Genomic DNA, 16,065 nt, shown 5'->3' with positions numbered 1-16,065 from the left:
GCAAATTGACCCCTCAGCCAGCAAACTATCTATGCAACCATTTCTGGTGCCCCTGAATGGACGGGTGGGTGAATGTATGAATGGGACAGAGGGTGGGTGGGTGGAGGGAAGGAGAGAGGGAAGGATAAGTGGGTCTCTTGCCACCATGACCTCCTGGTTCCAAACCACAGAGAGTCGATCCACTTCTGCATCTCCCGCCATTAGCCCAGTGGCCCCAACCCTGCCCCCAAACCTAGTGACCTCACCTGTCTCACTGGGGTGCACACGTGGCCTGAAGAGCGAGGGGTCTTCTGTCTTCCCTTGCAGGGCTGGAGGCCCCTGGGCCTTCCGTGGCCCAGTTCTGACACCTGCTGGTGCCTCTGGAGAGTGGCCCCGGCTTCTTCCTTCTCGCCACTCATTCACTCAGAGCTGCCAGACCAGCCTGGCAGCCTTCTTGGCCACCCGCCCTCCAGTCTGGTTCACACTAGCAGGGCCAGGCTCCAAACCAGAGGAGACCTGGGACATCTTTGCACACCGTGGGAGCCTTCCATTCACATGGGGTCAAAGCCCCTCCTCCACCCAGGCCCTCTAGCCAGGTCATCCTGGGAACCTAAGACCACAGACTATCACAGAACGTGCGGCCGGAGTGCCCAAGGTCACCCGGTGAGTGTGTTGGGACTTCCTTCTACTCCCAGCCCTGTGTCGCCTCCTCTCAGAGCAGTATCGGGCATCACTGGGGTGAAGGGAAGAAGCACTGGGAAAGGAAGGAAGGAACTGGGGACTGGCCAGCAGTTAACAGGAGCAGGTTCAACAGACAGGATGAGGTGGGGGCTATGATGCAAGCAACATGCAAGACCCCACCTTAGGCAATACCTCCTTGACTTCTCCCAGTTCAGTTCAGTTCAGTTCAGTCACGTCCAACTCTGCGACCCCATGGACTGCAGCACCCCAGGCTTTCCTGTCCATCACCAACTCCCAGAGCTTACTCAAACTCATGTGCATTGAATTGGTGATGCCAGCCAACCATCGCATCCTCTGTCATCCCCTTCTCCTCCTGCCTTCAATCTTTCCCAGCATCGAAGATGGGAGAAGAGGATGACAGAGGATGAGACGGTTGGATGGCATCACCGACTCGATGGACATGAGTTTGAGTAAGCTCTGGGAGTTGGTGATGGACTTCTCCCAGCTCTGACCCTTAAGCACCATCCATCCTCAGAAAGTAAAGAATCCAACTGCAACGCAGGAGACCTGGCTTCAATCCCTGGGTTGGGAAGATCCCCTGGAGGAGGGCATGGCAACCCACTCCAGTATTCTTGCCTGGAGAATCACATGGACAGAGGAGCGTGGTGGGCTGTAGTCCATGAGGTTGCAAAGAGTCAGACACCACTGAGCAACTGAACACATCTCAGTCAGACCACTTGGGAGGAGGGTGCCACCATGTGGCTAATATTGGTATTACACACATTCCTGCTGGCTCCCTAAACTCAGTCTGGGTGTCCCAATCCTGCAGTCTGCCCTTGGCCTGTAACAGGCTTGCCTGGAATGCCCCCCAAATGCATGCACACACTCACACACTTCCATCCACCCACTCCGACTTCAACACCAGCAGCAACTCCTCGTCTAGGAAGCCCTCCTTGCCCAGAGAGCACACACGCTGGAAATACCACTGCGACCCAGCCAGCTGCATGTCTGGGCAAGAGACTTGACTCCTTGGAGCCTCAGTTTCTTTGGCTGTAGAACAGAGATGACACCAGCACCTCCCAGATGCCATGAGCCCTGCATGAGATCACGTGTCTGTGTGCCTCACTATTGTTTTCATCACTGTTCACTAGGGTCTGACACCCATCTTCCCAGCCCCTCTGGGACACAGGCATGGAGGGGAGGGAGGGGGAGAGCCCAGGTAGAAAGAAGCGGGTGAGTAAAGGCTCCAGGAAAGAAAGAGCCTGGCGCTTTGGCATGTTTGACATACTTGGTATACTCGGGAAGTGCGACGGGTGCGGCTGGTTTCACTGTGGACTTGGGAGGCAGGGGAGACGTGGGTCAGAGAGCTGGCAAGGGGCGAGTCCGCCAGGCTGCACGGCTGCAGGAAGGAGTGCGCTTTGTCTTGAGGGCGTGGGGGCTCCCGAGGCGAAACCCAGGGAACTGACACCGAGTCCCAGGGAAGCTGGCACGGAGGTGGGCTGAGAGGGTGGGTCGGGATGCGAGAGGCAGAGGGGCTTCCAGTCGCCCAGGAGAGAGAAGTCACCTGAGATGAGCAGCTCAGGGACTCAAGCCGTATGGCGGGCGGGGGGTGTGATGGCGACTGATGGGAGATGACGGAGGGAGGCAGCCGGTGGCAAGGATGTGGGTGGTGGTGTCCGTCGCCGAGACTGGGCACGGGGCCTCCTGCTGATTTCACCGTGTGATCTGAGGCAAGACACGGACTCCTCTGGCGGCGGTGACAGCCGAGCCCGGGCCGTTCCAGGAACACGTGAAAGCACCGACTGCAACAGCCTGCCAGCCAGCAGGCCCTCTGCCGAGGCCAACCGGGGGCCTCTTAGACTCTCCCCTCAGTTGCCACAAGGGAAGGACCGTGGCTTGGCATCTTTGCAGTACTCCCAGTGCCAGGCACACGCCCCCAAACACCTTCCACACGCCCTGCACACACCAGCCACACACCAACCACATGACATCCACAGGCCAACCACACCCCTTCACACACCCCCCCACACGCCAGCCACACACCAACCACACACCATCCACCTGCCACCACATACTATCCAAACGCCTTCCCCATGCCATTCACATGCCATCTGTAGGCCACCCACACACTTCATGTCATCCACACACAAACTACCTGCTATTTCCATGCCATCTATCACCTGCCGTGTGCCATTCACACACACCTACACGCTCGCCATCCGTGTGCTCAGCCTCTCCTCCCAGATGAGAACCAGGCACCCACTTGGAACCCCAAGGACATCCCAGCCCCGCCGGGACCCCAAGCCTCTCCCTTCCGCGAAGACACGCTCCCCCTCCCCCACGGCCCCACCAGTCACCCACCTTTGCAGGTGCAGCCCTCCCGGGTGATGACCTGTCGGCAGATGCCACAGGGCTTCACCTTCTTGAAGGTCTTCACCTTGAAGTGGTGAGTCTTGGGGGCCTCCAGGTCCTCTGGCTGTGGGAGGAGAGGCACAGAAGTCAGGCTGGGCTCCTGGGGAAAGAGCCAGGAGACTGAGGGAGAAGCAGGCCAGCACTGGGAGAAGGAGAAGTGGGAGCCCCTTCAGTGGTGAAGGGACTGAGCCCATTTCTGGAAGGAGACGCCCATGGAAAGAGAAAACTATGGGTGTGACCCAGACTCCCAGACGGCAGTGGGACTCAGACAACCAAAAACCCCAGCATCCAGGCAGCACAGGCTCCTCCATGGTTTCTTAATCACTTTTTCCGTATTAGCCAAGTGCACTGATTTTAAATGTATTGCTCAGTACAATTTGACACATGTGTGCCCCCTGGATTCACACCCCTGGAGGCTCCCTCGTGACCATCTCAGTCACTATCACCCCAAGGTAAAGACTATTGACTTCTGTCACCAAAATCCATTCTGCCAGGTTTTTAAACTTCATATGAATGGAATGACACAGTATATACCCCTCTGTCTGCTTCCTTGGCTCAGCAAGAATCTGTGAGATTCATCCCTGCGGTCACGTACAGCGGCAGCTCCCTCCTCACTGCTGCATGCACTCCACGAGTGCATGCAGCTAACTTGTTCATCCATCCCACTGCTGATGGCCCTCAACGTTTCACCCCTGTGAGTGCCATGCCCCTCCGCTCTCTCTCGAATCCTCATTATTACTCCCTGCCTCAGCCCAGAAGGTGTCTTCCATCTTCATCTCTTTTTTTTTTCATTTATTGTTATTAGTTGGAGGCTAATTACTTTTCAATATTGTAGTGGGTTTTGTCAAACATTGACATGAATCAGCCATGGAGTTACATGTATTCCCCATCCCAATCCCCCCTCCCATTTTTATTTCTATTTCCTCTTCTTTATTATGAAAATATCAATAGGTTAAATATCTTTTTTTTAATTTTTTTTTTTTTAGCTGCATGCAGCATGTAAGATCTTAGTTCCCTGACCAGGGACTGAACCTCCACCCCCTGCACTGGAAGCGTGGAGTGTTAACCCCTGGACCACCAGAGAAGTCCCTAAATATCCTTTTTAAAATGACACCACCGCACATGTGGGATGGGAGACGGGCTGGCAAGTCCAAGCCTTCTCTGTGTCTGGTTTTCGGTGAGCTCTGGGCCAGCCGCCAGCCTACCACTAACCCGGGCCTCAGTTGCCCCCTCCAGACAGTGAGGTTGGGCTCCACACCCCCTTGTGACCACAGATGTCAACACACTCTAAGTCACAAAGTCATGCATGCTGCTTAAGAACCCCTCCCTCCTCCCACCCGCAGCCCCCAGCCCAGGCACAGGCTGTTCCGAGGACACCGCCCCCCCTCCCCGGGAAGTCACGCCCTGAGTACCAACGCCCATTCCTCTCCCAGGCACCTCCCCCTGGTGTCTGACTGGATTCATTCCCCAGCTCCGGCAGCAGGGGCCAGCAGAGCCCAGACTCTGATGCTGCCCCACCGGCTCCCAGGCCCAGAGCTTTCCAAAGCCCCCAGCACACACATGGGCACACACAGATGCGACTGTACACGCCACAGTTCCAGGGAGAAGGTTCTTTTTCTCCAAGCCCCTCTCCTAGCACCCCAGTCTGAGCCTCCCAGCTCTAGGTGTTCAGGGGACGGCTGGCAGTGTCCCACAAAGTTTTGATAGCAAATAGACATACATAAATGCGTGCAATGCCTATAAGTTGGAATACAAACCAGCATGTCCAGGGCTCGCAGCTGAAAGCCCTGTAGAGCTGAGTCCTGGGTAGAAGAGATGGAGCCACGAGAGACAGAGAGAGAAAAACAGACGAAAGGAGAGACAGAAAGCCAGCAGGGAAAGAGGCAGAAAGACAGAGAGAGGCAGAGGGAGAGAGAGACACAAAAGAGAAAAATACAAAGAGAGGCAGAGAGAGAGAAAAGCAACAGTCAGACAGAGAAGGGAAAAAAGAGGATCAAGATAAAGACAGAAACAAAGACAGAGACAAGCAAGCACATAGATAGTGAGAGAGATGAGATGGAAACACAGAGAGACTATAATGGGAACCAGAGACTCCAAAGGGAACAGACAGACAAAAAGGACACAGGAGCCAGCTTCAAGGGGCTCCTCAGATCTGGGAAGACGTGAGCATCAAAATACATCATGATAGTAATGATACATCAAAATACATGCTAACAGCAATGACAGTCCATACTGATACGTGAAATAAGTGAAAATACTGAAAGTCTGGTGAGGAACAGAGCATTTACGAGGCTCAGAGCACCTCCCCACATCATGCTTATAAATTACAAAGGGGGAAAAAGAGTAACTCTGCCTGGCAGGCTCCACTTTAATCAAGTGATCAAAGCTAACGTCACCGGTAACGGGATGAGTGGAGATCGTGCACTAGGGAGGGGATGGAGTGAGAACAGAACATCATTTCTGCGATACTCCTGCCAAAGACACACAAGCTGAATCTAATCAGGAGGAAGCATCGGACCAACCCCAACGGAGGGACAGGCTACCAATGAAGTGGCTTAGAATCTCCCAAAGTGACAAGGTCACGAAAGTCAAGCAAAGGCTAAGGAGACTTCCAGACTGAAGCAGACTAAAGAGACCTGACAAGCAAATGCCACCACTGACTCTGAACTGGATTCTTTCCACTCCCCTAAAGGACATCATGAGGACAACGGGCTGACCTTCAGTGGAGCCTGAGGATGAGAAGGTAGTCACTCAGCAGTGTCAATTTTCTGACCTGGATGGCTGTGCTGGGTTAGGTAGGAAAAGTCCTTGTAGGAAAATAGGGCCATATTCAGAGAGGGTATGGCAATGGGTCAGCTACTCTCAAATAGTTCGGGGGCGGGAGGGAAGGTTCTCTGTATTGTATTTGACACTTTTCTGAAGTTTTAGATTGTCTCAAAATTCAAAGAGACAGACAGACTATACGTTGAGATGGTGGGGAGGCAGAAGGGAGCAGAGATAAAGCCCAAAGCCGAGACAGAGCGAGCAGAGGGTAGCAGAGCCAGCAGGTGCAGGAGCCCAGCCGCGGCCCCTGTTGGCTGGACCAGGCAGCAGGACCCAGGTTCTGATACTCCAGACACTTTGTTCTGGGAGCTTCTGCTGAGGTTGGGTGTGACGGGGGTAGACTGAGAGTGGGGGCACGCCACTGCCCGACTCTGCACTTGACCCAGTACCCCCTATCCCACACCAGGAGGGGCAGATGAGTCCTCTCCTATCCTGAGGTCTCACCTCCCGTGTTCCCATCTCAGCCCCCTGCTGGCGACCTTCCAAATGATCTCTGTCACTGACCTTCCAGGGAGGGGACCCAGTCCGTTGTCAACTGCAGCAGCCAAGGCTTAGATGGGGAAAGAAGCAGGGAAGGGATTTGGGGTTCAATTTAAGGCATGTCTGAAGGGGCCTGCAGGAAGCCCTAAAGCCCAATCATCTCAAGCCTACTCTGCCCCCAGAAGCCTGCCTCTCCCATCCAACTAAGTCAGCAAAGCTCCCCATACCAGCTTATCCCCCAGCCTTATCTGCCTATGACCCCAAACCTAGCCCTTCCCCTAAAGCCCAGGGAAAGAGGCCTCCTCACTAAAGCAAAGTCAGGGCAGTGGAATCTGCCCAGTAAACAGATGAGGAGCAGGCTGGCCTTCCAGGCTGACCAGCAAACACCCAGGCTTCTCCCCTGGGTCCTGGGCTTGCTTGTTCTGCTTGGCCAACTCCATAAAGTCTGGTTTACAAAATATCCTCCCCCATGGGCTTGGAGAACAGAAATGGGGTTCAGAAAACACGCTCTTTGGCCTCGCTCACGGCCTCTTTGAGCTGCCCTGGGTGATGGTCCATCACATTCCTGTCCCCTATACCCACCGCATCCTGGTTCTCTGGCTGAAGGATCTCTGGGATGGGAGTCTAGAGACCGGCTTTCCAGACTGGCAGTCTTGGGACCATCAGTGGCCTTCTCCGGGCCTCACAGTCCCCAGATGGAAGTGAGGGGTTCGGACAAGACAGCCTGCCTGTACACAGTGTAAGGGAAACAATGGGCCAGTTTGAGAGGAAGGGACTGTGGGATCTAGGGGGCGGGCCTTACTGATGGTTACAGAGAGAGCTCACCCCTCCGTGAGGGGCTGGGCAACCCCACTTGGAGTGAGGAGACCAGCTGGGCCATGCCCAGGAAAGTGACCCCAGGTCATGACCTTGACTCTGCCAGCATCCCTGGCTATATACACTGGGATGTCTGGTAATCTTGTTGAGTCATCCACAGAGGTCTGAAAGTTTCCCGGGATGATGGAGGAGGAAGTGTAGGGTGGAATATCTTCAAATATCTGAAGGAGCTGTCATGGCTGTGAAGTTTCTAAAGGCAAAACAAAACCCCAGTGGGTAGAAGGTGCCAGAATTCATGATTAGACAGGAGAAAAAGAACTTCCAAACAATCTTACGTCAAAATCCAGAGGAAGAAGATAAACGAGGGTCTAGCACCTCCCCTGCCCCGCCCACGGTTACTCTGCAGGTACAGGCAGAGGTTGAGCATGGAGCCCATAAAGCACCAAGCTCAAGGGTAGTGGCTTGTTATGACAATGAGCATCATTTTCCCTGACAAGTGGCAGACAGCCTCACAAAGCACGCCGGCCCCTCCCTTGCCGGATTAGCTCCTAACGGACCTAGGGAAAATTCAGGGCAAAAGAGGCCCGGCCAAGGCAGGAGCTGCCTGGTCTGTCCCCAGCCCACCTCCCTCGAGAGCCAGAACTCAGAAAAGGGAAAGGGTCCTAGCTGAAGTCATTCTTCCCCACCCTCCAAGCCCAGAGCCCTAGCCCAGCGACGAGCCCAGCCAGCATCAGAGGGCTTTCCTGGCCCTCTGGGGGATCTCTCCCTGCCCCACTCCCCCCACTCTGTTCAGCCAAGCTGCCTGCCAGAGGGGTGTGGCACATCTGGCTTGGGCAGCCTTGGCGGGAGTTCTTGGCCTGGGGGTGGGAATGGCTGTTTACTGGCTCCTCCCTGCCCCGTGGGGCAGAGTGCAATGGAGTGGGGGTGGTGATGAAAAGGGACTGATAACCCTAGAGGTCCTCAGCTCATGAGCTCCTGCCCCTTCCCCAAGAAAACATCCCCAGCCCTGCCCCACTGGGTTCCCTGGGCCCCACACTAGGAGCCATGGACGAAGAGGCCAGAGGACAGAAGTCGGCAAGCCAGTGAGCCTTGGGAAAGAAAATCACTATAAAGCAGGCCCCAGACAGACCTGGAGGGTCACACGGTCCTCTCGCAGCCATCCACCCCTCCATGTCTCATCACCGTGGGTTGGGACACCAGGACCTGATTGTCATCAGCGATTATTTCTATGAGGAAGACTGGGACTCCCAGTGGAGCTGCAGGCTGGAGTCTGGGACACTCCCCCGCCCCAGCACCGCACATGCAAGCTCCCTCCAACCCCACCTCACCTTCACGTACACACCACCCCATCGAAGTTCCTCTTCACCATCACCATCACCCCCCAGCCCCTAGCCAGCTAATGGGCTGACCGTGTTCCTGGTCACCCCGGGTGGAAAACTCTGAGTCACTCTCAATGCCTCCCAGCCCTCCACCCTCCAATCCAACCAGTTGCCAGACTCTGTAAATATTGCTTCCTAAATATTCTCTTGGCCCTCCTGTGCTTTTTCATTCCATTGCCTTTGCCCTATTAGAGGCCCTGTCACTTTTGCCTGGGACTGTGGCAACAGCCTCCTGGTCTCCTTCCTCCCTGCACAGCCTCTAAGGTACACAGCTCTCTGGGGTCATCCCCACTCACTCTGAAAGGTTTCCATGCCTTCCCGAGCATCCACGATAAAATGTGGATGCATTTTATCCACATTATCCAATGCAGCAGGGAGCAGCCTTGGTCCATACCCGGCCCACCCAACCATCTCAGTCCCCACGCCCCACTCCCCAACTCCCTGCCCTGGGCCCGTATCTGAGCCCTGGTTCTGCTGTTCCCTCTTCCCAGAATGTCCTACCTGCCTCTCAATATGTCAGGCTTCTAGGCATCCTTGAAGGCCTCATTCAAATCTCATCCCCGAAGGGAAATCTTCCCAAATAACGTCCCCACCATCCCTTTCAAAAATCCACCTCTCCATCCTACTTTTCTTTTTTCATTGTGGAAAGTTTAAAAGCTCTGGAAAAGTTGGACATGCATATGCCCTTGGCCCTGATTCACCGCTTGTGAGCATTCTGCCACTTCTGTCCACACTCTATCTCTGTCCCCCACCTCAACCCAATATAATCACCACCCTCAGGAAATTCAACCTCACAACAATAGCATTATCTAACATTCAGTAGTATATTCTGGGCCCTTTGGCCACAATAGCACCCATTCGAGCTGGGTCTTTGCCTTTGTTTTTATTTTGGACTCAGGATCCAAGCAGGATCTTGTATTACGTTTAGTTGCTGGGTTTCCTTCCTCTTCCTTCATGTGGACACATGACTCCACCTTATGATTTCTCTTTGATGACGCGGACTTTTTTGAAGAGCCCCGGCTGTTTTGCAGAATGGCCTTCGGTATCTGGATGTGTCTGGTCATTTCCTCATGATTCGATTTGGGCTAAGCGCCACCCAGCACCCCTTCCTTTCCTCAGTCACACATGCTTGGCACCCTGACACAGCGCCCTGTGCAATCGACTTGTTAGCAAGGTGACCCCTGGCAAGTTAATTAACCCCTGTCTGCCTCACTTTACTAATCTGTTAAGTGGGCTAATTGTAGTAACCATCTATAGATTGTGACAATGTCTGAAAAGCCACTGGAACAGCGCCTGACACATAGTAAGCACTCACTAGATGTGGACTCTTGTCTTGTGTTGTCACGCCCGGGTGTGCACTGGACTTGCCCACTAGGCACACGCACCTGCTTGTGCTTCTGCTCCGTGTCCACTGAGTCCCGGACAATGTGAGCCCAAAGCAAGTCGGAAGGAGCAAATCGAATGGAGTTGCTGCCTGACCTCGGTTCCCTACAGTGATTGCGCCCGCTGCCGCTGTCCTGCCCTTGGGGGACAGAACACAGGCTCGGGGGTCCTCACCCAGCTGAGGAGAGAGCTCTCCTATGCCATGAAGCCCTGGGTCTCCAAGGGAGGAAAGATGCAGAGAATGGCTATAAATGAGCTCCTCATGTGACAGAGGAGCACACGGACGCTTGGGGAGCCCGGATTCTGCCTGGTGGCCTTCGGCCCCTGACAGGGCTTCCTGAGCTGGCCCATCTCTCACCATTGGCCTGCCTCTCTTTCTCTTTCTCTCTCTCTCTCCACATGGTTCCTTCATAAACCACATCCCAACATTTTTGAGCATTAAGCTCCGGGTCCCTTTTTGTGCTCTAACATGAAAAAAATCACCTCCTGGAGTGGGAAGGCACAGTGAAGGTAAAAGTGTTAGTCGCTCCGTCATGTCTGACTCTTTGCGACCCCATGGTCTGTAGCCCTCCAGGCTCCTCTGTCCATGGAATTCTCCAGGCAAGAATACCAGGGTGGGTTGCCATTCCCTTTTCCAGGGGATCTTCCCAGCCCCGGGATCAAACCTGGGTCTCCTGCGTTGCAGACAGATTCTTTACCATCTGAGACACCAGGCACAGAGATGTGGGTGGTCTGAAACCCCATTAATGGGCCTGGCCTGATGGCAAGGGCCTGGTACGGCTTCTCTCACTGATTCCTCACCGCAACATCCTACAGTGAGGCTGAGGAGCATGCTCTGGGGCACCAGGGAAGCCGGGATGGAGCAAAGATTCAGATTCTGTCTGAGACAGGGTCCCCAGTCCCTAACCACGGCAGTATCACCACTTCCAAGGGTGTGTCAACAGCTGCCACCTGTATTATCTGGAGAAGCCCTGGCAGCTACATTGTCAGGACTCCTCTGCCCAAAGGTCGTCTTCTGGCCAGTTTACCCCATCTTATCCTTCCTCAGTTATGCTTACTTCCTGCACTTGGATTTCTGCGGTCTCAACTTCATCTTTGGATCTAGTGTAAAGTTCACCTCCCAAGAGGAGAACATCTCTTTCCTGATATGTCCCTCCTTCTCCCTCAATCTAGGCGAGGTCTGTCCTTAAATGTCCTTACAGATTCCCTCTTGGATAATATCCATCTTACTGCAATCATTTGTCCAGTATCTGCCAGCTTCTTGAAGAAAGTCGGCACTCCAAGATCAGTGGTGAGACAGGTGGAAGAAATATGGGTGGGTGGTGCTTAGAAGGCATCACAGTGCTTCCCTAACATCATTTCCCATCTCTGGGCTGCTGGCCTCCGACCCCTCAACCAGAGGTGCAAAACCTCCAGCCCATATCCTTCCACTTTTCAGAAGCACTGAACTCACCATGGCCCCCTGGGCAGGCCACTTGCCCTCTGCGGGTCCCCTTTGCCTTAGCCAGAAACTGGAACTAGCCATCCTTGCCCTTCCTACCTCACAGAATTACAATGAGGTTCAAATGAAATAAGTTAAGTCAGAGACATGGAGACAAGGAAGGCACAGGGAGGCTACATGGCTGCCCGGACCACACGGCTAGTAAGTGGCTGAGCCAGGATTTATGTCCAGAATCCGTGCTCCGACTATGCATGCTGCCTGCAGGAGAAAGCCTGTGTGTTCTGGGCCTTCACATTGTCCTCACACCCCACCTGCCCTTCCCGGGAGATTCCCAGAATGGAAAGCCCTGGATGGGGAGGTGGGAGACCCAGGTCCTAGTTGTGCCTAACCTTGCATGGCCTTGAACTGCACCATCGTAAAAAGAGAGCTAACATTTCTTGAGCCCTTACTGGGGGAGAGACGCTATTCTAAAATGTATCGGCTCCTTTAAAACCTAACAACCCTATAGGTAGGTGGGGAAACCAATGGAGAAACAGAGATTTGAAGCCACTTGCCTAAGGTCACAGAGCTCCCGAGTGACAAGGCAGGATGAAACCCAGGCACCACACTCTTGGCCGGCCCGCCATCCTTCCTCTGAGCACCACAGAAAAACAGTACCGTATTTGCTCCCTGACTTTGGGCCTCAAATGTCATGTTGAAAAATTTTACAAAGGGGCCTGGTTTCTTTCAGACCCTGTAAGTGTCACACCACCCAGCCTAGCTCCCAAACCCACAGTCAGGAGGCCCCACAGTGGGCACAGTCCTACAGGCCAATGAAACTCCAAAGAGCGTGAGTTCAGGACAGAGGGATCAGAGTCGGGTTCACAGGGCAGAACTGCACGCTAGGCAACTTGGAGCTCACGAGGACCCTCTGACAAAAATGCATGCTTAGCGCTGGGAGGGACACGGGCTTCAGAAGAGAGAACACTTCTTTGTCTGCAGCTGTGAGCAGCCTCAGAGGACAGCATCCAAGTTCCTATGAGAAACTCAGGATGAACAGTCAAATGCTGAGCCAGAGGCCACACGGCTCGCTCAGCACAGGGCCAGCGCTGTACTTGGCCCCCGCTGCTGCCTTGTAGCTCTCTCAGCCCCACCTAATAAGCCCTCTCCCAGGGCCTGCAGCCCTAACACCAAAAAGCCTCAATTAATAGGCATGTAATTATTTTCTAAATAAACCATACTTGAATATGTAATAGCAAACGATGGGAGCATTTGATGAGAAAATCAAGTTACGCATGATACACAGCTACGTGCCTCAGCTAATAAAGTGGTTTTTATTCCTACAGCTTGTTAGAACTATGTGCCATGGACAGAGGACTTCTTGGATGAAATGTCTGCAGCTATTCCTGGGGAGATCCCCCCCCACTTTAGACCTGGGGTGCAGGGCATCCTGTGAGCCAAGCAGGGGCTTGTGGGTTGGGGGGAGGGACCCGCATATACCTAGCAGCTACTATGTGCTGGGTACCTGGTTTTCTGACACATGTCATCTCCCTCCTCACCCCAGCTGAACAAGGTGTATATTCTTCTCCCCACTTTACAGATCAGGAAACTGAGGCTCAAGGAGGGAACTGTGACAGCCAAGGCTGCCCATCTGATAAATGATGAAAGACACGGCCTTATCTTTCCCCTTTCTTGGTCTGAGGCTAGCCCTGCCTGGTGACAAAGGTCACCCACTTCCCACCAGCAGGTGCCTCTCAATTTGCACCATCTACTCCTCCCCTCCCTGCTACAAACTTATACCCCAGCCCCACAGAGGTCCACGCAAAAAGGAAGAAAGTTGCTGGGACAACTGCAAGGGAGGACTGGGGACAAGAAGTTTGATGGGACCAGGACTGTGCCCTGGGGCCAGTCCTCGCTGACCCCCCCGGACTTGGGCCCACCCTGGCGATGGGCATCCAGGCCAGGGTAGGATGGAGAGAAGACGTACTCCTCCCCAGTCCACCCCACCAGCCTCTTCCACCACCACAGAGAGGCGCCCGCTGGGTTGTCCCATGAAGCCAGAGAGGCACAGAGGAGGGTGGGGATTCACAGGAGAGAGGACAGGAAAAGGAGGGGGGAGGACCTTGGAGAAATCGTCACATTCACACCAGCCCTTGGTCCCCAGTCCCCTCTCCCAGCTCTCGGGCAGAGGAGTGACCTGGACAAGGCACTCGTGCTCACGTCTTGGCACCTCCCCTCCATCCCCCTCATGTCACCCCCCGGGGAAACTGAGGCTCACAGCCACGAGGCGCTTCTCCCACAGCCTCTCTGCTGACGTGGCCTTGTCTCCATCCACAATAGCATCACCCCGGAAGTTTAACCACCAATCTTCCCGCCACAGGCCTCCCTCCCTCCCAGCCTCCCTGAGGCTCCATCCTCAGCACCGTCCACAGGCCTTCCAGAGCTGGGCCCGGGGAGCTGGAAGGGCCTGGAGAGAGGAACTTGGCCATGGCTCCCATCATACAGATGTGGACAGCAGCCCGGTGAGCCCCCTCTGTGCAGGACGCTCCAGACACCTTCAGTCTGTTACTGAGAGCCCCACACGCCACCCAGACGCCCTCATCCCAGGGCCTCCTCACTTCCCCTCTCTGCCCAGTTCTGATGTCCCGCCACTGTCTTTCAGCCTGGGCTTGCCTAAGCCCAGGAGAGTCCTCCCCAGAGCCAGCTGGAACAGGGAAAGATCAGGAAAGACCACATCTGGACCCAGGGCTGAAGCGCCCTCCCCTAAACCAGCCGGCACTCTGAGAGACCAACATTAACCTCGGCCAGGGAAGCCTTCCTCACCCTCCTGACCCTCGCATGCCTTCGCCCAGCCTGACAGCCCAGCCAAGCCCCTCTGAGTAAGGGGTCTCCCGCCCCCGCCCCCTCCCCTCCTGCAGCCGTCAGCCCCCTCTCTCCCTCTGACAGGCCTCAAGACTTTTAACCCTCACCGCGTGGCCCCAGACCCTGCCTGCCCACCCTTCAGGCACTCGCCCCGACACACACCTTCCTGAATCTGGGGCCAAGGAAGGGGAAAGACAAGGCCGTGTCTTCCTCCTTGGGACTAGGGGGTGAGTGGGGGTGGTTCTTGTTAAGGGTGGGAGGGCTGTGGAGGAAGAGGTGGCAATGGTTAGACGTTGAAATTGCGATAACAGTGATGGAATCCAAGCAGAACTTCCCTCTAGCCGGGCTCCTCCAGATTCCATTTTCTAGGTTAATACCCCTTGTTCCCCAGGCCCCCTACCACGGCACCTTCCTCAAACTCTGAGGCTGAGCAACTTGAGGGGTGACGAATTTTCCCCCCAGTGCAGAGGAGGGATAGGGTGGGGGTGGGAATGGAGACAGGAGAAGCTCCAAGAAAAAACCAACTTTGTGACGGCTTCCTCTCCTCACAGCTCCTGGACTCAGCGGAGGGGAGAGGGAAGGAGGGTGGGGGGATGGACCGGGGCGAGGGGCCCCCATTGATGGGGAAGGACTAAGGCTGAGAGTCTACTCAATTCGGTTCTTCCTTCTGTCCCTCAGAGGCAGAAAGGCCCCCTCCTTCACGGCCAGCACTCCCCCCACCCCAGACTCTCAGCGTCAGGCTAAGGTTGAAGGGGCCGGGGTGGGGGCTTCGACCTCCTAGCTAACACAACCACACCTACCCAGAGCATGCAGGACAGACAGATCCATGTCATCTTCGCTGAGTGCTGTCCCTGGGGCCACGCTGGGGCCGGCGGATGGTCCCCCCCAGCTCACAGCCCCCACAGAGCAGGCAGAAGGGAGCTCTGAGTCCGCAGCAGCCGCGGCTCTGGCTCAGCCAGCATCGCTCGCCCTGCCTGCCTCCAACTCACCCTCCCTCCTCCTCCTCCCCCCACTCCACCCCTTGTCCCAGCCTCCGGTCTCCTCCCTCCTCCCAGCTCCTCTGGTGGCTTGCAGGGTCTGAAGCCTTTGCTTTGCCAGGGGTAAGCATGAGGCGGAGCAGAGGGACAGCTACTGGAGACAGCCCCTGCCCCCCAGAACCCTCCCCTGTACCCCCAGTCCCAGACACCCAAGCCCTATGAGCTACCCAGGCTGCTCCTGCCTTCTGGTTTGACCCAGCACTACCGCTCTACTCCCCGCAGATCCCTACCCCTAGAACCCCGATGGAGGGACAGACAGACTGACAAGGGATGGCACAGCCTGAACTGTGGTTCTTCTGTCCCATCCCATCTCCAAGGACACACACATGCCCTCCTGCCCTGGGAACACAAACTCCCTTGCACACACTTAGCTAGCTCTGGTGCCCTTCAGCGAGTTCTGAGCCTGTACCTCACTTGACTCAAGAGAAACCAGGCCTGAGATGGCTGGAGAATGGCCCTGCCCTTGGGGCTGTGAATTTCGTTCCGTCTTTTTCCTACTTTTTTTCCCCCCCTTCTTTCTTTCTTTTCTCCAAACATCTGTCCCAGCCCTTCCTGCCCTTCCTAAAGGAGCCCCGCTCCAGGCTCCCGCGAGAGTCTGTTTTTCTTGACTGTGCCCTGGGCCAACATTTGGTTTGCATTTCCCCACTTCCTCCTCCGCCTCCCCGGCTCCCCCTCCCAGGGCCGTTTTCACCTCCCACCATTCCACATGCCTACTTCTCCCGCACACTGTCCCCCCCTACTCACTCCTGCCAGCCCTTCCCTCCGCCCCCCACCACCTTACCCCAGGGACTAG

General features: G+C 55.3%; 1 protein-coding gene across 8 annotated transcripts in view; it reads right to left on the bottom strand.

The window, feature by feature from the left end:
* TNS1 (tensin 1) overlaps positions 1–15,197 on the bottom strand; it is a 207,959-nt gene extending 192,762 nt beyond the window's left edge. For 7 of the 8 annotated variants that reach the window (XR_006265125.1, XM_043444801.1, XM_043444800.1 and 4 more), the window contains exon 1: positions 3,022–3,136. Coding sequence is in view for 1 of the 8 variants with exons in the window: in XM_043444803.1 (XP_043300738.1) it covers positions 3,022–3,136; positions 15,036–15,068 (148 nt within the window). In the remaining 7 variants the exon portion in view is untranslated. Of the gene's footprint in view, positions 1–3,021; positions 3,137–15,035 lie in introns of those variants that run through there. The other variant, XM_043444803.1, reaches the window with a different exon arrangement.
* Positions 15,198–16,065: the final 868 nt, after the last annotated feature.

This window comes from Cervus canadensis, chromosome 24 (genome assembly GCF_019320065.1).
Source record: "Cervus canadensis isolate Bull #8, Minnesota chromosome 24, ASM1932006v1, whole genome shotgun sequence".
NCBI classification, from domain to species: domain Eukaryota; kingdom Metazoa; phylum Chordata; class Mammalia; order Artiodactyla; family Cervidae; genus Cervus; species Cervus canadensis.
This window is presented reverse-complemented; position numbering and strand designations above follow the sequence as displayed.